Source organism: Gavia stellata, chromosome 4 (assembly GCF_030936135.1).
Source record: "Gavia stellata isolate bGavSte3 chromosome 4, bGavSte3.hap2, whole genome shotgun sequence".
Lineage (NCBI taxonomy): Eukaryota > Metazoa > Chordata > Aves > Gaviiformes > Gaviidae > Gavia > Gavia stellata.
Window position 1 is genome coordinate 73482362 of NC_082597.1, and position 18864 is coordinate 73501225.

The 18864-nt window shown below is 37.8% G+C and overlaps 1 protein-coding gene across 1 annotated transcript; it reads left to right on the forward strand.

Annotated features, from left to right (window-relative positions):
• Nucleotides 1-2393: 2393 nt before the first annotated feature.
• IAPP (islet amyloid polypeptide) lies at nt 2394-5433 on the forward strand. Its single transcript, XM_009819712.2, has 3 exons — nt 2394-2473; nt 2619-2753; nt 5241-5433. Exons 1-3 carry the CDS (start codon nt 2394-2396, stop codon nt 5431-5433), a joined length of 408 nt encoding a protein of 135 aa, XP_009818014.1.
• The last annotated feature ends 13431 nt before the right edge of the window (nt 5434-18864 follow it).

An 18864-nucleotide genomic window follows, 5' to 3' on the forward strand; every position in this document is an offset into this window, starting at 1 on the left:
ACATCGCAGATGCAAACTGCATCTGATCTATCCAGTGCTTTTCAGGAGTTGAAACAACATGAGCTTGCCTTTTCACAAGAGCTGAGCACACACACCACTACTGAGTCTCAGCGTGACCCGGATCTCTTCCCACCCCGGAAGAAGTGCACCAAGGCGTTTGTGTTCAATATTCAAGCTGTGAATGTTGGCTGGTGTCAATCACCAGCCAGATTATTTGCACGATTGGTTTTTTAGCACAATTCTATCTCTGTAAAATGGATCTAATCATGCCTTCATTTCAGGGGACTGAAATGGCTACAGTGAAAGTAACACCAGAATGTTATTTCATTGTAGTCAAATGCTACAGTGAAAATAACATCAGAAGACTCGTTGGATAAATAAACTTGTTTCAGCTGTTGCACAGAACATATTGTCATGGTGAAGATAAAATGACACTATACTCACTTCTTTCACACTGGGACTGTCTATCCAGGGGAGGATGACAGGAACCTGGGGTAAAAAAAGTATATGATCGTATCATTAAAAACAGAGAGCAAAATATCTGGAAGCAGCATCCCATCAAAAAAAAAAAAAAAATTTCACTTGCTAGACTCTTACTGGCAGACTAGCTGTAGTATCAAGTAAGAAGCTACTATCCCAGCTAAACATTCCTTCTGTATTCAATTCAAGTAGCACAGATGCCTGGAGCGAGCCAGCACTGGAACTTTAGCCATTTCAGTGACAATCTGTTGTTACAGACTAAACTGGGAAAGAAGGAGGCTTCCAGTTAAGGCAATGTACTTGATATTGAAGCAGTTATGAAGTAATTAATGTTTTGTGGGGATATGGAAGATGCATATGATGATAACTTCTTACCACAGAAAACTGTGCCTGAGCTTCTGTGTCAGCGTCTTAACCTCCATAAATAATTGAAAGGCATGTTTTCCAAAGGCATTTGGGCACCTAAAGGCAACTAATGAGACAGAAGAAAAATGTAATTTGCTTAATTCCCACTGAAAACAGGAAAAAATGGTTCTCATCTGTATCCTTGGAAATCTGCAGTCACGTAATTTATTAACACTGGATTTAGGCTAGTAAAAGCTGTATATTTTTCCCTGGACCATACTTTGTTCACACTAGAGAAATAAATTTGCACAGGCAGCCTTTATTCTGACATTCATTTTTAATCTTAGTCTTTGCCTTCTTAAGAATATTAATTGACACAATTTTCATGCATGACATAAAGAATCTACCAGTCTTAGTAAAACATAAGATTTTACATTAATGACAGAATTTTCATTCATATTTATACTTTACTGAAAAATGTACATGATTTCTACCTTGTTACCCTGAATGATCACCCTAGCTGTCAATTTAAATAATTTTCACTCTTTTCTTATTCCTCATACAGCTTTTATCCCTTCAAATATTTTTTTCTGTTTTGATCATTATATAATTCTACAACAAATCTCCACAACTTTAACTATTCTATCTTTTCTACGATATCTGTTTCCTTATATTTCAATTACTGGTGATCTGGTGTTTCATTTACTCTGGCTTTCCTTATAACTTTTGTTACCTTATTTAGCCCTTGAAAACACCCACAGGGAATATTACCTCAGCATCTTATCAGAACTGTAAGATTAAGGCTACAGTTCTGATGTGCAATATGCTCTTACAGTATCTTCATGAGGGCATCCTGCATATACCAGGTTAATATTTACTGATGTGCTAATGTAATAATGACCTATCTGCCTCTGCTCCTCTCTGGGGTACTTTCTATCTATAGGGATGGGAATTAATGACAGTCTCGCTGTGCTGCCTGATGTCAGAGCTGAGAAAGGTGTGAAGGGTATATAAGAGCCGTATTACTTGTCAGCAAGGAAGAGGAAAAAGGGATACTCCAGAGCTAGATGCAAGCGTGGAATTGTTGCGTGCACCCTTCTTGCTAACACAGGCGTGCTTCTTCGGTTAGCTCCCTGATCATTAAAAGGTAAACAATTTCCCTTTTTTTCTTACTTAAGATGTAGTGCAACAGATGTGCTTTCAGGGAAGCACAATGTTTCTCATTATTAATCAATAGCGTTTTTCAGGAAAAGGCTAAGATAACGTCAAGGCAGATTGCACCTGGGACCAGAATTTGAGACTGGGACATACCAGGGAATGCAAACCAGAGATAAGGGAAAGGATTGAAACTACTAGATGGAAAATGAATATTTACTGTTGAGAGCTCTCTGTCTGAAACTGCATTGTGTCACTAAACTTAGCGGGATCATTTTTTTACTCTAGCCTGTGAAAAAGACTAGCTGCTGTTGATTTAGGACAGAATGGGCATCAGTAATAGGATATGCTGAAGAGTATTTGGGTTTGCTTTCAGTTTTGAATCATTCTTTTCAGAAAGTTTGGAAGCAAAGATGTGCAACCTAAAGCTGTCAGTTTTCTTCATTGCACTTTCTGTCACTCTGAGCTGTTTGGAAGCTACACCTATTGAGAAGTGAGTAATAAATAATCATATTTATTTCTTTGTAGGGGAAAACATGTTCAGATTATTGCATGAATTGCTTTTGCTCTCATGTCTCAAATCATATGAGCAAAAATAGAGCTATTCAATTTCAGAGGGTATTTTATTGTTGTTTAAGATTACTATCTGTGGCTGATGATCTATCTGATGGTACTTCCAAGACACAAGGATGGATATTGCCAGGAATGTCACAGAATGCACTCTCAGGACTTAGCGAGGAAATGCCAGAACAACCAGCAGCAAATACTAAAAGGTATTGATTTTCCTTGTTTCTTCTAGTCATATCAGTTAGGATTAAATTATGAAGTAAACTTCATGCCAGTGATATGCCGTTACTTGAGACTCTTTGTGTCTGTTGTTCATTCTCAAAAAGAGGTTAAAATACCCTTCTTCTTGTAAATAGACCCATTCTGTAAGCATAAAGGTCAAAAAATTCAGGGTAGAAAGTGAAATCCAGAGACAAAAGTTGCAGATCATGTAACCACTTTACAATTATAATGCTTTCATAAATGAAAAAGGCTACAAATACTACATTACCTTGAGAAGAAATGTGTATTTTGAAAGGGCTTTCTTGTTTAAATTTGTCACATTTCCAAGCCTGAAGGGAAAAAAAAAGAACATATAGCCTTCTTAGTAACACTAATGCTCTGCTAGAATGAAATTGTTTTATAACGTAACTATTTCCTGTAAGTAAGTAATATTTCATTACAGAGTTAAATACCAATTTAATCATGGGAAGAAGGAAAAGAAGCAATTTGCTCTGATAGAATTTAACTAGTCAGGAATACATTAATGTTTATAAATCCAATTTCAGGTAACTTTTTAATGAATAAAATAGCATTTCAAAAAGTATTTGCAATTTGTACTAAAAGATAACAGCACTGAACTATTCTAACTGTTCATCAGGCTTTTGAGTTAATTACTTTCAATGACAATTCTGTTATGGATAGATTCAGTAAATACGTATGTCTGTATAGTTGCCTGTTCCTTTCTCTACGAATTTATAAAAAAAAGTCATTATATGACAATTTGGTTATCTTCCAAAATAATTTGATAATGGAGACTAAGTTCCCACATTTTTATAGCTATTACTTTAAATAAAATAAAATAATAATTGTAATACTCAAACACAAGGCATCACCTTTATGAGTGTGGTATGCTTTATCTGCTTTGCTGGGGCCTTGGTTTACAGTCTCTTACTGGGTGAACTGTCTCATTGAAGCACATATTTAATTAAAGGCTACAAATCAAAAAGCTAACAGGTATAATGGGTTCAGTCAGGCTAAACATCAGCTAGAAATCTAGTAGCTTCCTGTAGGGACTGGAGTTTTAAACTTGGAGTGTCAGGGCCTGGTTTTGTACCTTTAATGAAAAAGAGAATTCTGCCTCCACAGACAAATCAGGATTTCCATAAGAACCAGTTGCTGTTTGAAACTCATATGTTAAGGGCTTGATTAAACTCTTTTTAAATCAGTAGAAATACCCATGGAAATCTAAGAGAAGCTATAGCTAGACCTGTCCAACCATTTCCTTTAAATACAATTACATATTTAAAATATCAATTGCTTAGAAATTGCTGCAATTTGCCGATGAAGAACAAGTATAACACATTCTCTCACAATTGCTATTCCATTTGGATTCTTAGATTAATACAAATAGCTCTTAAAGAATTGATGACATTTTAGATAACAGATTTAGTCAATCAATAGGAAAATGTACTCATTGGTAATTGCTCAGTTTGAAACTGGGAAATTGTCACTCTTCACAGTAAATTTTTGCTGCAAACTGTTGTCTACCTCATGCCACATCAGCATGAAAAAACCCAGGAAAATTAACAATAACTCAATAAGCAATCTCAGCAAGCAAGTATTTCTGTCTGAAGGAAGAACATAGTGGTCTAAGAAACAAGTTTGAAAACCCAAGCTCTCTCAAGCTAACCATTGTATTGTAATGAAAAAAATAAATAAATCTCATGCTACATAAGCTCTACACTGAATTCTGTAAATGGTCTGTTGGTTCAGACCATAAAATGTTCTTTTTAGATGTGGATTCTTCCATGGACACTCCTTAAAATTTCATCCAGCAAATGATTATCTACCACAACAGCACCTGCAAGTTGCTGGTGTTTCAACAAATCCCTGTTTAGACAAAGCTAAATCTTAAGTGGTACCGAAACTGGCTACTCCTGTCACCTCTCATGATACGTGATGCAGTTGGGAGAAAGAGTCTTTGGGAGCAATCCACTTGATGAGGACTGGAAGATTACTGTTCACTTCAGTGAAAGCAGGATATGATTCTGTGGGAAAAAGAGAACTAAATAAATGTTAGTGATTGTCATTATGTTAGTAATCCTCATGATATGAGCAAGAGCTCTAAATAGATTTAGAAGTTCAGCTTAAAGCTAAACATTTAGTCATTGTTTTCACTTACTGTCTTAACTATACTATCATTACATGTTTTCTAGATGTCATAAACTGCTATGCAGAATATCAATAAAAATGAGATATGACTGTTAAGGTCTTTGCATTTAAATAACCCTCATCATTAAAACTGATAATAGCATACAGCGCAAGATTTTTTTTTCAGGCACAAAGGAGGTGGTAGGAAGATTGTAATGTTCCTGTATTTGTGCACATATTAAAAGAACTCCCACATTAGCACAGCTCAAATGTATATTAGAAGTGGCACACTTGATTGCTCATCGTTTGACTTAATCTTGGCTCTTTTTGTTTTACCTTAGTAGTCACCACCTAGAGAAACGGAAATGCAACACTGCTACATGTGTGACACAACGCTTGGCTGACTTTTTAGTTCGTTCCAGCAACAACATCGGAGCAATTTATTCACCTACGAATGTGGGGTCCAATACATATGGAAAGAGGGACACAGTTGGGCTTTTAAGCAGAGAACCCCAGAACAATGCACAGCTTTAGGGTGTGACTACTGATGACTACTGATACAGTTTTCATTAGGAGCTCAGTTTTTAATGTATCAATAACCTTTTGGTCATTTATTACTTGTACAGTCTTAACAGTGCCTTGTTTTCTGTGTGTGCGTGTGTGTGGGTATGTGATTTATGTTCATCATTTTACTATGCACGTACAATGACATGCATAGGCTATTGTTTCAGCTCCATTAAGAACTCCAGAAATCTGCTTGACAAATTCCTTTGTAAAAATATATATATATATCACAATAATAAAAGGAAAAGTAATTGCAACAGGGTTTTTTATTATTATTATTATTAAAAGGATGAAAACAATAACCATGATGTGTATGTCTTCATAGTCACAGATTGGTAAGAGAAAGAAATCTTCTTAATTAAGACCAACAAAAATCAGAATGCTAACAGAAGTTAGGTCCTAATGAAAATAAAACAGAAGAATCTTCTGGTTTTGAAACATCTACAGTGTCTTGTTTTGCACAACTGAAGAAACAACTAGATGAGACAAGATGGCTGCATTGTGCATATGATAATACCAGTTAACTAACTAATCTCTTTCTACCTTGACATGCATTAAGCAAGTAGAAGTGGTCTTGCGGCACAGATTTCCATACGTACCGAGCATCGGATTTTAAGAATTTACAGTTCTTACTTTAAGATGGTATCAGTAAAATGTAAGCATAATGAGCATAACTGCTTTTAAATATGAATAAAGGAAAACTCAGTTAACAAGCTAGCAAAAACACCTGTCCTTGGGTACTCCTTTCCTAGAACTTGAGTAACAAAAGGAAGAGACAAAACCAATGAGCAGTTTAGGCATCAAAACTTATCACAGAAACAGGGTAAATTTGCCTGCTGGCATATCTACATTGCTACCAAAATCCAAGAAAAGTAGTTTAGAGATGGATGGACCTTAATGGAAAATTGACAGTGTTATTTTCTCCTACCTCAGCCCAGTACCAGTGCAGGAACATGCTTGTTCCTTTAAATTGTTAAGGAAACTTTCATAGAGGTGACATCCTATATCACAGCAATGGTTGTTTTGTCCATCATTTTCTCAGTGAAGTGTTCACTATCATCTGAAAAACATGACTGCCCAATTATGAAAAACATTCAGCAGAAGCTTAGTGCTGGAGAAGCAAATGAAATCTTAATAATTGCCTTTGGTTGGCTTGTTTCTGTTATAAAGAATGCCTCAAAATATGAACATTTTTGCTGAATTTAATGTTAAATGGCATATTCATTTCAAAAATAATACATGGGAATAAAAATCATTGCACAGAATTTTTGCTGTAGAAGTGTTACTGATTACTCTCTTTGTTGAGAAAAGTTTCAATCTTCGTTGATGTTCTAATGGATATTTATTCTGAAAGTTACTGAGAAAACCATTCAGTTGGTGTTAAACTTGTCTAATATTTCTGCCAGTGTGAAATGCTTTCCATTCAAGTTACTTTTGAGATATATTATACACTCGTGGGCTTAATTTGTTTTTTCAGCTAGAATATTTACTTTTCAGAAAAGAAACAAAAAAGTGACAGGGTAGCTTTGAAGTGTTGCTATGATGTTGTTTGTACAGACGAGTAACCAAGTGGAGTCTTCACTGTGGGTAGATGCTGATTTCTAGGCTGATCCCAACCTGAAATATGTACAATGCTTTACACATCAGCTTTTGCTCTTTAAGTTACCATTTGACAATCAAAACAAAGCACAGACTGTCTACGCACAGGTTCAGTGGAACTGTATACATTATTTTCTGCCTTACGTACTCCTGAACCTGATGGATTTGATACTAACACCTATTTAACGTTTTTCCCCTATATGGCAAATACTGAAAAATGTTACTCATCTCCCAAATCAGTGAAACTACAGAGAGGTATAAGAGACATATCAATAGCTCAGAGGGGGGCCATCTCACCTATCTTTAGCTGCTTTTTGTCTAACCAGTTGTCAGTGCTCTCCTGCTATTTGGTGGAGGAAGATAGCTACTTCCAATTCAACCCAGCTTAGATATCTATTTTAGGATGGGATGAATCACACTCTTGAAGTGCCTCTATTTCTTCATTGACGATAGAGTGTCTAGACAATTAGCTGAAAATGGACACTTAACTCACTCACCAGAGTTAGGTGACAGAATCCCACCTGCAGTTGGTATGAACTGTTCAACCTAAAAAAAATAAAGGGTTAGTACCAAAAAAATCCAAAAAACCCCAAACACCTCAGGCTCCAAATCATCAGAGTGATCAGCTCCCATATTCTGAACTACATTAGTTAATTCATCAGTCAGAACATCTTGAGAAACTGCCTACACTGAGACTTGTTTCCCCATATATACCCTTGAGAACACAACTCTGCTGCCCTTCCTGCTGCTGTGTAGTTACCACTGACTGCACTTAGACCTCTTAGAGAAGAAGGATCTAGTCATGGTAAGCCTGGATACAAGCACAATCCTGAGAGAATGAGCCAGGAAAAGAGTGGATTTAAAAAGAAAGGGGGGAAAAAAAAAAAAAGAAGGAAAAAAAAAAAAGAAGCGTTTAAACATGAATTCATCAGAACCCCAAAGAGAATAACTTCAGACATTTCAGAATATGAAGACTATTAGGCGAAGCCTAGTTAGACAACAAAAATTAAGTGTCCCTATGTGTTTTTAAAAATCCCAATATGTATTTATCTGCATCTTTAGAGACGAAAACATTTTTTGAGAATCAGGTCTTACATAGCTTTGGTTCTTTTTCAATTCATCTGGATGCCCTACATCTTTCAGAAAATATGCAAGAAAACAAAAAATACAAAAGAGGAAAATCAAGAAGGTAGACAATGTGACAAACACAGCTATATTCCCTTTAAAAATAAAAATACTTAATCTCTGCTTTTTAGTGTCTTCTATTAAGTTGTCTTTAAAAGGAACAGAATAGGGACATAATATTGAATTTCACTAAATGAGAGGGGGAAGAATAACAGTCATCAAACAAGCAAAAAGAATGTTAAAAAAAAGATGACATGAACATGAAGAACGTTTTAAACAGAGTAGTGGGCCCTAGGGTCTAATATTTCTCAGGAACTATGACAGCTTCATAAAAGACAGAATTTGTATTTTTTCATGATGAATAGAGTTGAGGTAAGAAATTGATTTCACTTTTAAAAGCTTGGCCTAAAACTAAGAAAGCACACAATATTCATGCAACATAAAATGCACTTTTATAGAATAGAAAATTTTGAATTAATAGTTTCAATTTCTAGTAGAAAATATAAATATTTTTCAAATAAATAAGATTCTTGGTGAGAGTTTTAAACACTAGGTTGGTAAAGTTTCTGTTCACTTTCAACAGGATGATGTTATTAGCAAGTCTGGATTTTATTGAATGGCTTTCTAAAACTATTTGAAAGTTAATACATAGATACTATGAATAAAATCCATTTCCTGTAATGCACTATTGAATATCTTCAGTAGCTACCATCTTCACTTTCTAGAATTATGCTGGGTTTGAGTCAATTAGCTCACTTACAAATATAGTTTGACACGTATGGTAGACTCTTTTTGTTCAGAGTTATAAGGTTAAGTAATTTTGTTGTCTAGCTTCATTATCATATGGAAAAGGGAGTGCTCTACATTGCTTTTGCAATGCAACTAGCAAAAAGCTGTGGTTAGATATGACACATCTCCTTGCTGTATACAGAATATAAAAATAATGGTTGAAGTAACATGAAATAGAATCTTTCTATGGGATATGACAACTTCTGTTTCAATCATCTTACTGTTATCTCTATTTTTTCACACTCAGAAAAAATTCTATACTGAAAAATAAAATATTTTTGTGAAGCTGTGTAAGCTTCATTAATCAGACTCAAACTCAGACCTGAAACCCACCATTTAAACTAAGCTTCAATCTAGGAACAAAGCCCCCCAAAATCTGGATTCTCTACTGACAAGTTTTTCTGAAAATTTTATACAAATTTGTTTCCAGCTTCAACTGCTATGAAAACTATATATCCTTAATTAGATCCAGTTAAGAAGTGTTTCTCTAACTAAAACCTATCTTTATATCAAAATGTTAAAAAAATTCTCAAGCTAAGAATCATATATGCCATCAAAAGTTGGAAGTCATGACATGAGAAGCTCACTAAAGAATGAGACAATGATGATAAGACAATAGTTAAAACTGCTGTTCATTATGCAAAAAATTTTCTCCTTGAACGCTAAAACATTTGAACAAAAAGAACACATTTATATGCATCCTAACAATAGGGCTGATTTGAGTAACAATCATGCCATAAAGTCACTATTTCCTAGAAATGCTTTTATAAATATAAAATCAGTTTAATTATTCAAATGAAGAATCTTAGATCTGCCCCTACTTTAATAACATTTTTCCTCTACATTAAAAGACTCTTTTTAATTCAGCATTAGAGACAGCTCAACTGTTTCTTACAGGCTATTTTACAATATCCTTAACAAAAATGATTACCGCACAGGTAGCCTGAGATCTGCTGCAGAACAACTGGTGACACCAAGGGTGATAGAAACTGATTGAACTGAATTTCTTTAGTCCCAAGTTTTGATTAGTGCACCATCTATGTAGTGGATTCATTTTTATGTATTGATTTTCAAACGGAATTAAAATACTGGGAAGTATTAAAATAATCGGAGTTGTATTAAAGAGATCATTACATGTGTGAACTGAAATAGTTGGAATCATTTTGGAATGAAATGCTATTCAATATGGTCAAAATATGATTAAAACCAGAAGCTGCTTATTATTTACACTGTCAACAGAGGCTGATCACTTTATTCAAACAGTATTGGTCCTTATTCATTAAGCAGTCCCTTTGGAAGGGGTCAAACTGGGACTTGCCTCCACTAAGGGAATTGTGTAAAAATTTAATCAACCTGTGATTGTCAGTCCAGCACTGAAGAAGCTGAGCTACTTAACTCTCAGAATATGGGTCATTTTTAAACACCATTCTTGGATGACTTCATTACTTATGTTGCATAAGGAGAGAGGAAAAAACTAAGATCCTGGACAGTATATTCTTTCTTTCAGAGAAAATACAGATTTGAAGCAGCCTGAGAGAGTGGGAGATGTTCGAGTGGATCTTAGGAGGAAAGATTGCCTCACTGATCCAAGCACCGCTTCAGATTTCAAGATCACCACATAGTGGTATTAGAGAGATCAGAAGTTGCTACCTCCATTGTAACAAAGATTTTCACACCCAGGGCAAGTTAGCAGGACCAGCACTTTCTGGTCCTGTTCTGGATGCAGTGCCTTGAAAGATGCTGTTGGAGCAAGGCGCTGCTGACTTCTTAACCAATCTCAAAAATCAGGCTGGCTCCGCAGCACTTGGTGCTTCAGGCATCTGCATGCAGCACTTACCCTCAGTCTGGTTTTGTTAAGCTGGCTTCAGACATCCTCCAAATTTCCAGGAGGAGGCATCGATGCTACTTAAAACTGCAGGAGGAGGTGATAAGTGTGCACAACAGGGCTAGTGGAGCCTGTGGTCAGTGGAAGCCACAGCATATGTCATCTGTACTTTTCCTAGCTTCTCCTTTGGTTTTCTGAGGTTATCCCTGCATAGCCTTCCGTTTTGACGAAGACTTATTGAGCAAAGACTTTCTAAAACCATTATTCTTGAATCCATAGTTACTTGTTGTTAACTCACTTTTTTTTTTAAGAAAACCCTTTCCCAAATCAAAAAATCAAATGTTGCCACTAATTTTTCCTACAATTTTCTTCCCAGTATTACAGTAGGACTTTCCCAAGACCATTTGCACGCACTCCACCTGCTACCATGCAGCTTACACACTGAGGACAAAGCCAAACCAGACATAAGCATATTTAGAAAAAAACCTAATAAAAGTATCGTTAGATGAACCCAGAGAACGTAAACAGTAAAGAAACCTAGCATGGTGCTACAATTTATTTCTGGAAGAGAAAAAGGTTGTGTTTTTCTCATTACTCATTCAGTGTTTTCCCAGCTCAAATCCAGGCAAATGAAGCACAACACTGACAGCATCAATACCAGTTCTGTAAGCATGAATACACTGAGTGAGCCTAATGTAGCGTAAAGCTACTAGATCATGATATCTGGAATTGAACAATTGCAGGAGAAGTCTGCTTCATCCTAATATTCTTCCTTCTCATTCCACACCTTAGCAATATAACTTCTGTGAATCACCACTCACAGTTGTGAGCGAAAGTAATTAAAAACCCAGCTCTTACCACATTTTTGACATTAAACAATTGGCATTGGAGATGAATGACTCTGCAGAATGATTTCCATCACCCTCAGTATTGTTTTCAGCTGGATCAGCCTTAATGTCTGAAAGGAAGCTATCCACATAACTAGCCATTGTCCAGTTCAAGAGTAATCTGGAGGATAGTTAAGACAGTGGTTTTCCAGAACAGTATGCTGCAAAACTGATTCCACAAAATCAAGAGAGAAATCACTCTGTCCCTAGAAGGGTATACATGTGTTCATGTCTCATTCCAGCAGACTTAATAATTTTACTATATTTTTCCTGTCCCTTATGGGATGGTGAATTAAACACAGGGGCCCCACTGTTATCTTCTTGCACTTCCTTAATTTCACCACTTTTTTGCATCCCAGAATCCTCTGCAAAGATACTGCTTCACAAATCATCATAACTAGGGTTTGTGCTACAGAGCTTCCCAACAGTTTTTCCAGCAAGATCACTTCCACCAGAACGAAGGTTTCCCCTCTCACTCCGGAGCAAAACACAGGAGAACATGGACTGCAAATGTCTTCCTCCATCCTGTTGGAGGTTACAGGCTGAGACTCTAGGAATTGCTGCTTGGACTGGAGGTCCTATCACAGGCAAACCTCCTCCTTTTTTAGGCACTCCTACTTTCCAGCCTGGGTTTTGTTCCTTTCTCCCCCCACCCCCCCCTTCTTTTTGTCTTGGAAAAGTTTGAAGGGGGGAAGGAAGGAAAAAAAAATTAAAAACACATCAGTGAATAACTAACCATTGCTTTGAAAACAGTACAGTACAGTCAGCATAACCAGCCAGAGGAAAAGATACCTGAATGTTTTTCAAGGCTGTAGAAAGACACAACTTCAAACAAACAGCAGACTCTCAGTCACACGGTGAGGCTGACTTGAATGTACAACCCAAGCAGCTATGCAGAAGCAATGTGGATTCATCTAATGACCACACAAGGCAACATGGGAGAGAAGAAGAATTTTCCAACACTAAGGTAGAAACCAAAATCTTGAAACAAAACGGTGTATACATTTTTGGTGCTTAAAAAAAAAATTGCCCAAAAGTCACAGAGACTTTCAGAGACATGTATCAAAGTCTTGAACCTTAACAAATCTGTACTCTCCTTCAAAAACATTCCACTACATATTCAGGTAGCTATTTCATAATACATTTAGCGAACTAGAGGGCACGTCTCATTTCTGATGTGATTTTTCAGAAAAGTAACATTTACTTTAAGATCACTATCAAGTTGGGCAGTACCAAACCTGGCTGGAATAAGAAACACTAGTCAACTGGGAAATAACTTCTGGGTCAACTTTAAAACCCCAAAACTGTGGGGTTTCAGATCACTTACATTACTAAAAAAGAGCAAAACTGATACTTTGTGAAAGTTCTGCAGCAAGGCAGCAACAACGAGCCTTAGCATACAGACCGTTTAATTGACACTGTATACGTGTGTACACATGCACATGCGCAAACACAGCACAGGGCAACAATCTGCAGCTTTAGGTAAATAGGAACTTCCTCTTTGGTTTTCATTTGTGGGATAACACACTGAAGTTCCCAGTTTCTGCTGAGCTTCAACTGATTAATCCAACTGTTTATTGATTATAATAGTATTGCCAGAACTAATTTCAATATTAATTTTTATCTTTTTGAGAAATTCTTTTTGTCAAAATTATTTTTTATGAATGCCAAAAAGGACAAGAATATCAAAAGAGTTTGAAATCAGCACACATGTTATTACATGGTCTAGGAAATAGGGAAGAATGAGTTAAGAAGCATAATTTATTAATATTGTGTTTGTTGGCCTTGCAGGTAAAGTAGGAAAAAAATAAGGATAGCATGATGAAACTCAGGAGGCACCTAATCAGCAGCCTGGAAAAAAATCTTAGCGTTATAAGTGAAAATAGAAAACAGCTAGGGTAAAGGGGACTCTAGAGGTGGTAGAGCTAACTTTTGCATCTTTTGAGACCAAAATGTATCCCAAAGATTCACACCAGCACAAGAACTTAACACCTTTGTCTGACTCTCAGGGCTCACAGAAGATCATAAGCTTTAGGCAGGTCTTCTACACAGGAGCTAGTTTCATCCTAGAGGTGAAAATCTCAGTTTCTTCATTTAATCATCATATTCAGTAATGAGTTTGACTGAGTAAAGACTGCAGGATTTAGCCTACTGCTACTATTTGTCTGTGGAAAGAATCAAGTTTGTGTATGTTTTAAGAAATTCTTTTCTGTACTGTCTCTTCAGAAATGCAAGCAAGAGACACCAGTGAGATCAATCAATGGTCATAAATTTCACTGCTCATGTATTACACTACAGTTATTTATATATCCTGAAAGGGACTGGAGATTGGGTATGTGACTAATGCTAAGGTTACAAATTTCTCACAGAAGAAATCTAAACATAACTGTGAACTTCCTCCTCATCCAAACACCTCCATCCCATTCTAATAATTTGAAGTGCAGTTCTAATCAAAAGTGAGCTGAACTTTTTTTTAATCCAGATATCTGCATCCAATGCATATTCACTGACAGAAATAAGATGGAGTTTGTTGGGTTGTATTGCTAGAGAATTAAAGAACTAGCACAAATCACTGTGATAGCGGCTTATCTTGTGTTTTCCATATCCTATAGAATCTCTTTTTTCCCCTCAAAGTTTGCGTAGTATCTTATAACTGAAATCAAAATATCCATCAAATGAGCTGGCACAGACTGTGAACTTGTTATTTTACATGCTGGGTGCCACTCTGTGCTTCAGAATCTCTCTCTGAAATATCTGTTCAAAAAATACCTGATGAAGATAAGCTGGAGACAAGACCTAAAGAAATTCTGCACCTGCCTCATTGTTTTTCATTTTGTTTCACTCTCAAACCTAATAAACACTCCTCATAAATGAACTCTGTGAACTATTTCACTGTGGCTGTAAGCAGGCAAAGATGTAGGCATAAAAATTACAATGGTGATCTGCCAATGTGTTGACAAAGTCACTTCCTTTGGGCAACATGTTTTGCTATCACTAGCAGCTTTGATTGTCAGAGTTCTGTGGAATTCTCCTTTGCAAAACAGTAAGTTTGATACTCAAATCCATAGAAGTCTTCAGAGATGCCATTTGGCCAGATCAACTTTTCAAAGCAGAACTGATTAACAAAATCATGTGCATGTATAAAGCAAGTCCCAATAAAGCCCAAATGCACAAGCATAAGATAAAGCATGAATATTTTCTCTAAGGATGTATCGCTCATTACCACCCAGTACCATTTTCTGTTTAAGCTTTTATTGCATCTACTTGTGTCAGCCACTTTTTAAGCCAGTCTTTAAGCCTGTGTACTTTTTCCCTACCTTCTATGTAATGCTTTTACTTTTCTTATGTAAGGCTTTTACTTTTCAATGCATTAACGGGTATTGTTGCAGCCGCAGAACACTCTTACTGCACCTACCTTTCCCCACTATGCAGCAAATAGTATTAAGACAGCCTTCTTCAGCTCACCTGCACACAACTCTTCCCCCAAACATTGCTTTCCAGGAGATTTGATCTCCACATCCTGAGTTTCCTGCAATCTGATTTCCCCTGCCCAATTGCTTTTAACTAGTGCTGTCACTCCTTTCTCTTCTTAGAAAAGAGAACCTAGGAAGAGGTTAGTCTCAGCAACATCCCTGCACATAGACAGGATATCTTACACTATATATGCTGACACATCCTGGTACCAAAGGTACTGAAAGGAATGGAAAGAGAAGGACTTCTGTGAGGGTAGAAGGAATAACAGCAAGTTCTCTCCCAATTATTTGTTTTTTGAGCAGTGTCATTCTGAACAGAAACATACAGGAGAAAGTTGAGAACAGGGAAGTACACCTTGTGGGTAGGACACTGGCACACTTGAGGTGAGACACTTGGGTAGGTCACAGCAGCAGCTCTACTCCCTCTGAGGTCCCCTGTTTTCCTCCAAGTGTTACACAGCAGAGGAAGGTAGTTCTCAATCAACAGTAGGGCCAGTCAGGCTCCACCACACAGATTGTCTCCAGATCTGAGCGCAACCAAAAAGGACATGGCTGTAAGTCGTAAGGCAATGAAGGAGGCAGAAGCCAAAAGGGACAGTGCAGATCCTAGTGCAGTGGAGGCTTCCTATCAAGAGGACACCAGCCAGTGGTGTTGGTGTGATGACTCACAGCACAGAAGAGGAACTCAGTGAGGGAGAGGAAGAGGCAGTAGAAAATTAAATCCAGCCTGGTCACAGGACTTTTTCTTCAGGTACAAGTCTCCTCCTGCAGGTCTATTATGAAGACCACTTCCCCATGTCCTTAGCCCCTCTCACCTCCTGCCTCTTATTATGGCCATTGCTCAGTCTGCCCAGATCTACACGGTACCAAATCCTTCCAAACCTATGGTTCCCCAGTACTGGTATGGCCCCTGCTCTCCTGTCCCTCCAGCCTCTTGGGCACCATGCTGTTCTAGAGGCTCATGGCAGCTATCCTGCTATGCTGCATCTCAGCACAAATATGGTACCTGAAAAACATAAATCAGTGCCACCTGGAACAGGATTCTGCTGCAATCAGTTGCTACTGCCCAAGGAATCAAAAGAAAACAGAAGTGGCGAAACTGGCTGGACAATTGAATACAATTACACAGCCGAAGCCATAGACAAATAAAACTGTTATACCCCAAAGGAAAAAAAAAAAATTACCAGTTTTCTAGTGAAGCACAGAACAGCATCAATTTCCGCAAATGAGACTTAGTCATAATTGGACAGGGAATGATCGCTCTGAGTCTATGTTATGATGACAAGAACGTGAAAGTCACTTCTGATGGCAAGGCAGAAGGGACTCGCAGTGCCCTCTTCACATCTGCCAGAACTGTTACCAGAACTGATCCCTTCCTCCCTTCTACCTTCACATCATCAGCACACAGCCAGTTCCACACTAGCAAGCCATGGGGTATTGATTACCATCCACACTCACCCTTGCTCCAGGCTGCACCTGATAGATGAGCTGGAGCTGCCTGTCCAAGTGCTGCAGCCCCGCACTGATTACTGACAGCCCCAGCACTGCCCAGAGAGTACTTCTTCCACACACAAATCCACTCACTCCAGCAGAGCAGCAACATCCAAGTTCAGTGTTCAAGCTGCTCTTTCAAAGAAAACTTAGAGATAAAAGCAGCTGTGAGCCAGGAAGACAGCCAAGTTTGTTTGCCCTTGAAAGGAGGTGGTCACATGAGGTGAAAGACAAAATGAGCAGAGAACTCCTAAGAAAATATACTGACCCTAGTATTTTCTTTAGGCATTAGTCAAAAACTCCACAATTTGGGCAGCAAGATACCACTTTCACAATCCCCAGCTAAAATTTTTATGCTTCTTCAGCACAAATAAAGGAAACCCTAACATAAGGGCATACACATTGCCAAGGAGGAAATACCTTATTGATGAGTTGAGGTTCCCTCTCACTAACACAATGTGTAAAAGAAATCAAGTAGTTCCTTTACTTAGTGCCAGAAATGCCCTCAGAATTAATATAGTGGCAACTTCTATAAGCAACAGGGTCAGCAAAGAAGGCAAATGTCTGTGATTAAAATAAGTAAGTTTCAGAGATAGATACTGAGATCATGAATGAGTTCATACATACATACATACATGTATATGTTTGGCCCAATTGCAGTAACACCCATAGGTGACTCTTGCAAGTTAGCAGAAGGGCATTTCCACAGAATGAAATCTTTGGAGAATGGAGAAGACAAGGGCAAAATACTTGGAGACCAGGAAAAAATGTTTTCTCCCTGAGGTCACCCCTAAAGTGGGGAAAATGGAGTCAGAGAAGCCTGGTTACCCACCACTTTCACTTGAAAACTTCAGCTGACAGCATTATTGTAGGCTATAAAGGGAGTGAAAGAGAGCGACGCCTTCACACTGTGAACCCTCCAGCCAGAAAAAACTTCCAGGTAGCTGACGAAGCAGAGTAAAGCACACTTTAATTGACAGCATACATGCAGTTTGTCCGCTGGGGTACAAGGATCCCCACTCTCCTTTGCTTCCTTCCTTCTGCCTGGAGAGTAGTCTGGAACTGTCCTCACTGCTTCCACAGACACAGGCCATGTGTGTCAGCAACAGGACTGAGGCTCACCCTCTTGCTCTGAGTGACGAACCACTCCACACAGGGTCACCAGTTTCAGTACGTGGTTGCCACGTGTCATGCTCAGCACCTTTGTAATGAAAAAGGGAAAGACAACCTCAAGGATCCTGGACCTATGCTCTGGCTTCCAGCACATCCCGAAATGCATATCTTCACTACTACTGCAATCGAGGCTGACATATGGAAGGCATTTAGTGAACTCATATATATACATGAGCCTTTTTATATTAGTCCCTGGTCTTGCACTGAACTTCTATTTTCTCCATTATCCACTATCTTGACAACCAACCAACCCCACTCAGACAATCAAGAAAGCTATGCTACCCAGTAGGGAGCTGCTAAGATGGGTGTGAATGCCGAGAAGTTCTTCTTTACTACCACTGTGGCTCTGTTCTTCAGAAACACACTTGCAAGCCTTCCATTTTTGTTCAATTGATCTGATTCATTGAGTAAGGTTTTCTCACTGAACTAAGAATATCGTTAATAACAGATTTGCTACAGATTAACAAACTGGTTCCCTAGATGAAATATCAGCAACAAGAATCAACATAACTGATTGATGAGAGTCAAGCTGTATTAAACACAGGGCAAACAATAACTCTACAGATGTTCGTATCTGATAGCTACAGGTTTCAGAAGAACATGAACCAGCACAATTAGTGGAAAGGCTGAGCTGGGGGAGAGCAGGTAAGAAATAATATTGCTACTGCTGTAAAGTGCCTTTAGCCACTCAGTAATCCAATCACTGCAATGACACTCCTTTGCTTTGTAAAATATATTAAAAAGTAGCAAAACACTAGCAAAACAAAAATAAAAGCCTAAGTTAATGGAAAAGAACAGTGGAAAGGGCTGAAGAGTCCTGTAACTCAGTACTGTGGCATGCATCATTTATGGGGGATGTGAGGAATGAAAATAACTGTTAATATTATCTATGTTCGTAGCTTACATTAGACATAGGAAAAAAGGCAAATGAGAAAAAAATGCACTAGGTAATGAAATGTTAATAGAAGTTATAGATAGCTCTTAATAAAAAGAAAACAATCATACGAAAAGTAGGTGAGCTAGACAAAGGACAAATTAA

What these genes read in the sequence shown, in the direction of transcription:
- IAPP (XM_009819712.2), top strand. Translation starts at nt 2,394, where the DNA reads ATGTGCAACCTAAAGCTGTCAGTTTTCTTCATTGCACTTTCTGTCACT. An exon ending in GAAGCTACACCTATTGAGAA is followed by an intron (nt 2,474 to 2,618) that starts GTGAGTAATAAA and finishes TTGTTGTTTAAG; the next exon opens with ATTACTATCTGTGGCTGATG. An exon ending in CCAGCAGCAAATACTAAAAG is followed by an intron (nt 2,754 to 5,240) that starts GTATTGATTTTC and finishes GTTTTACCTTAG; the next exon opens with TAGTCACCACCTAGAGAAAC.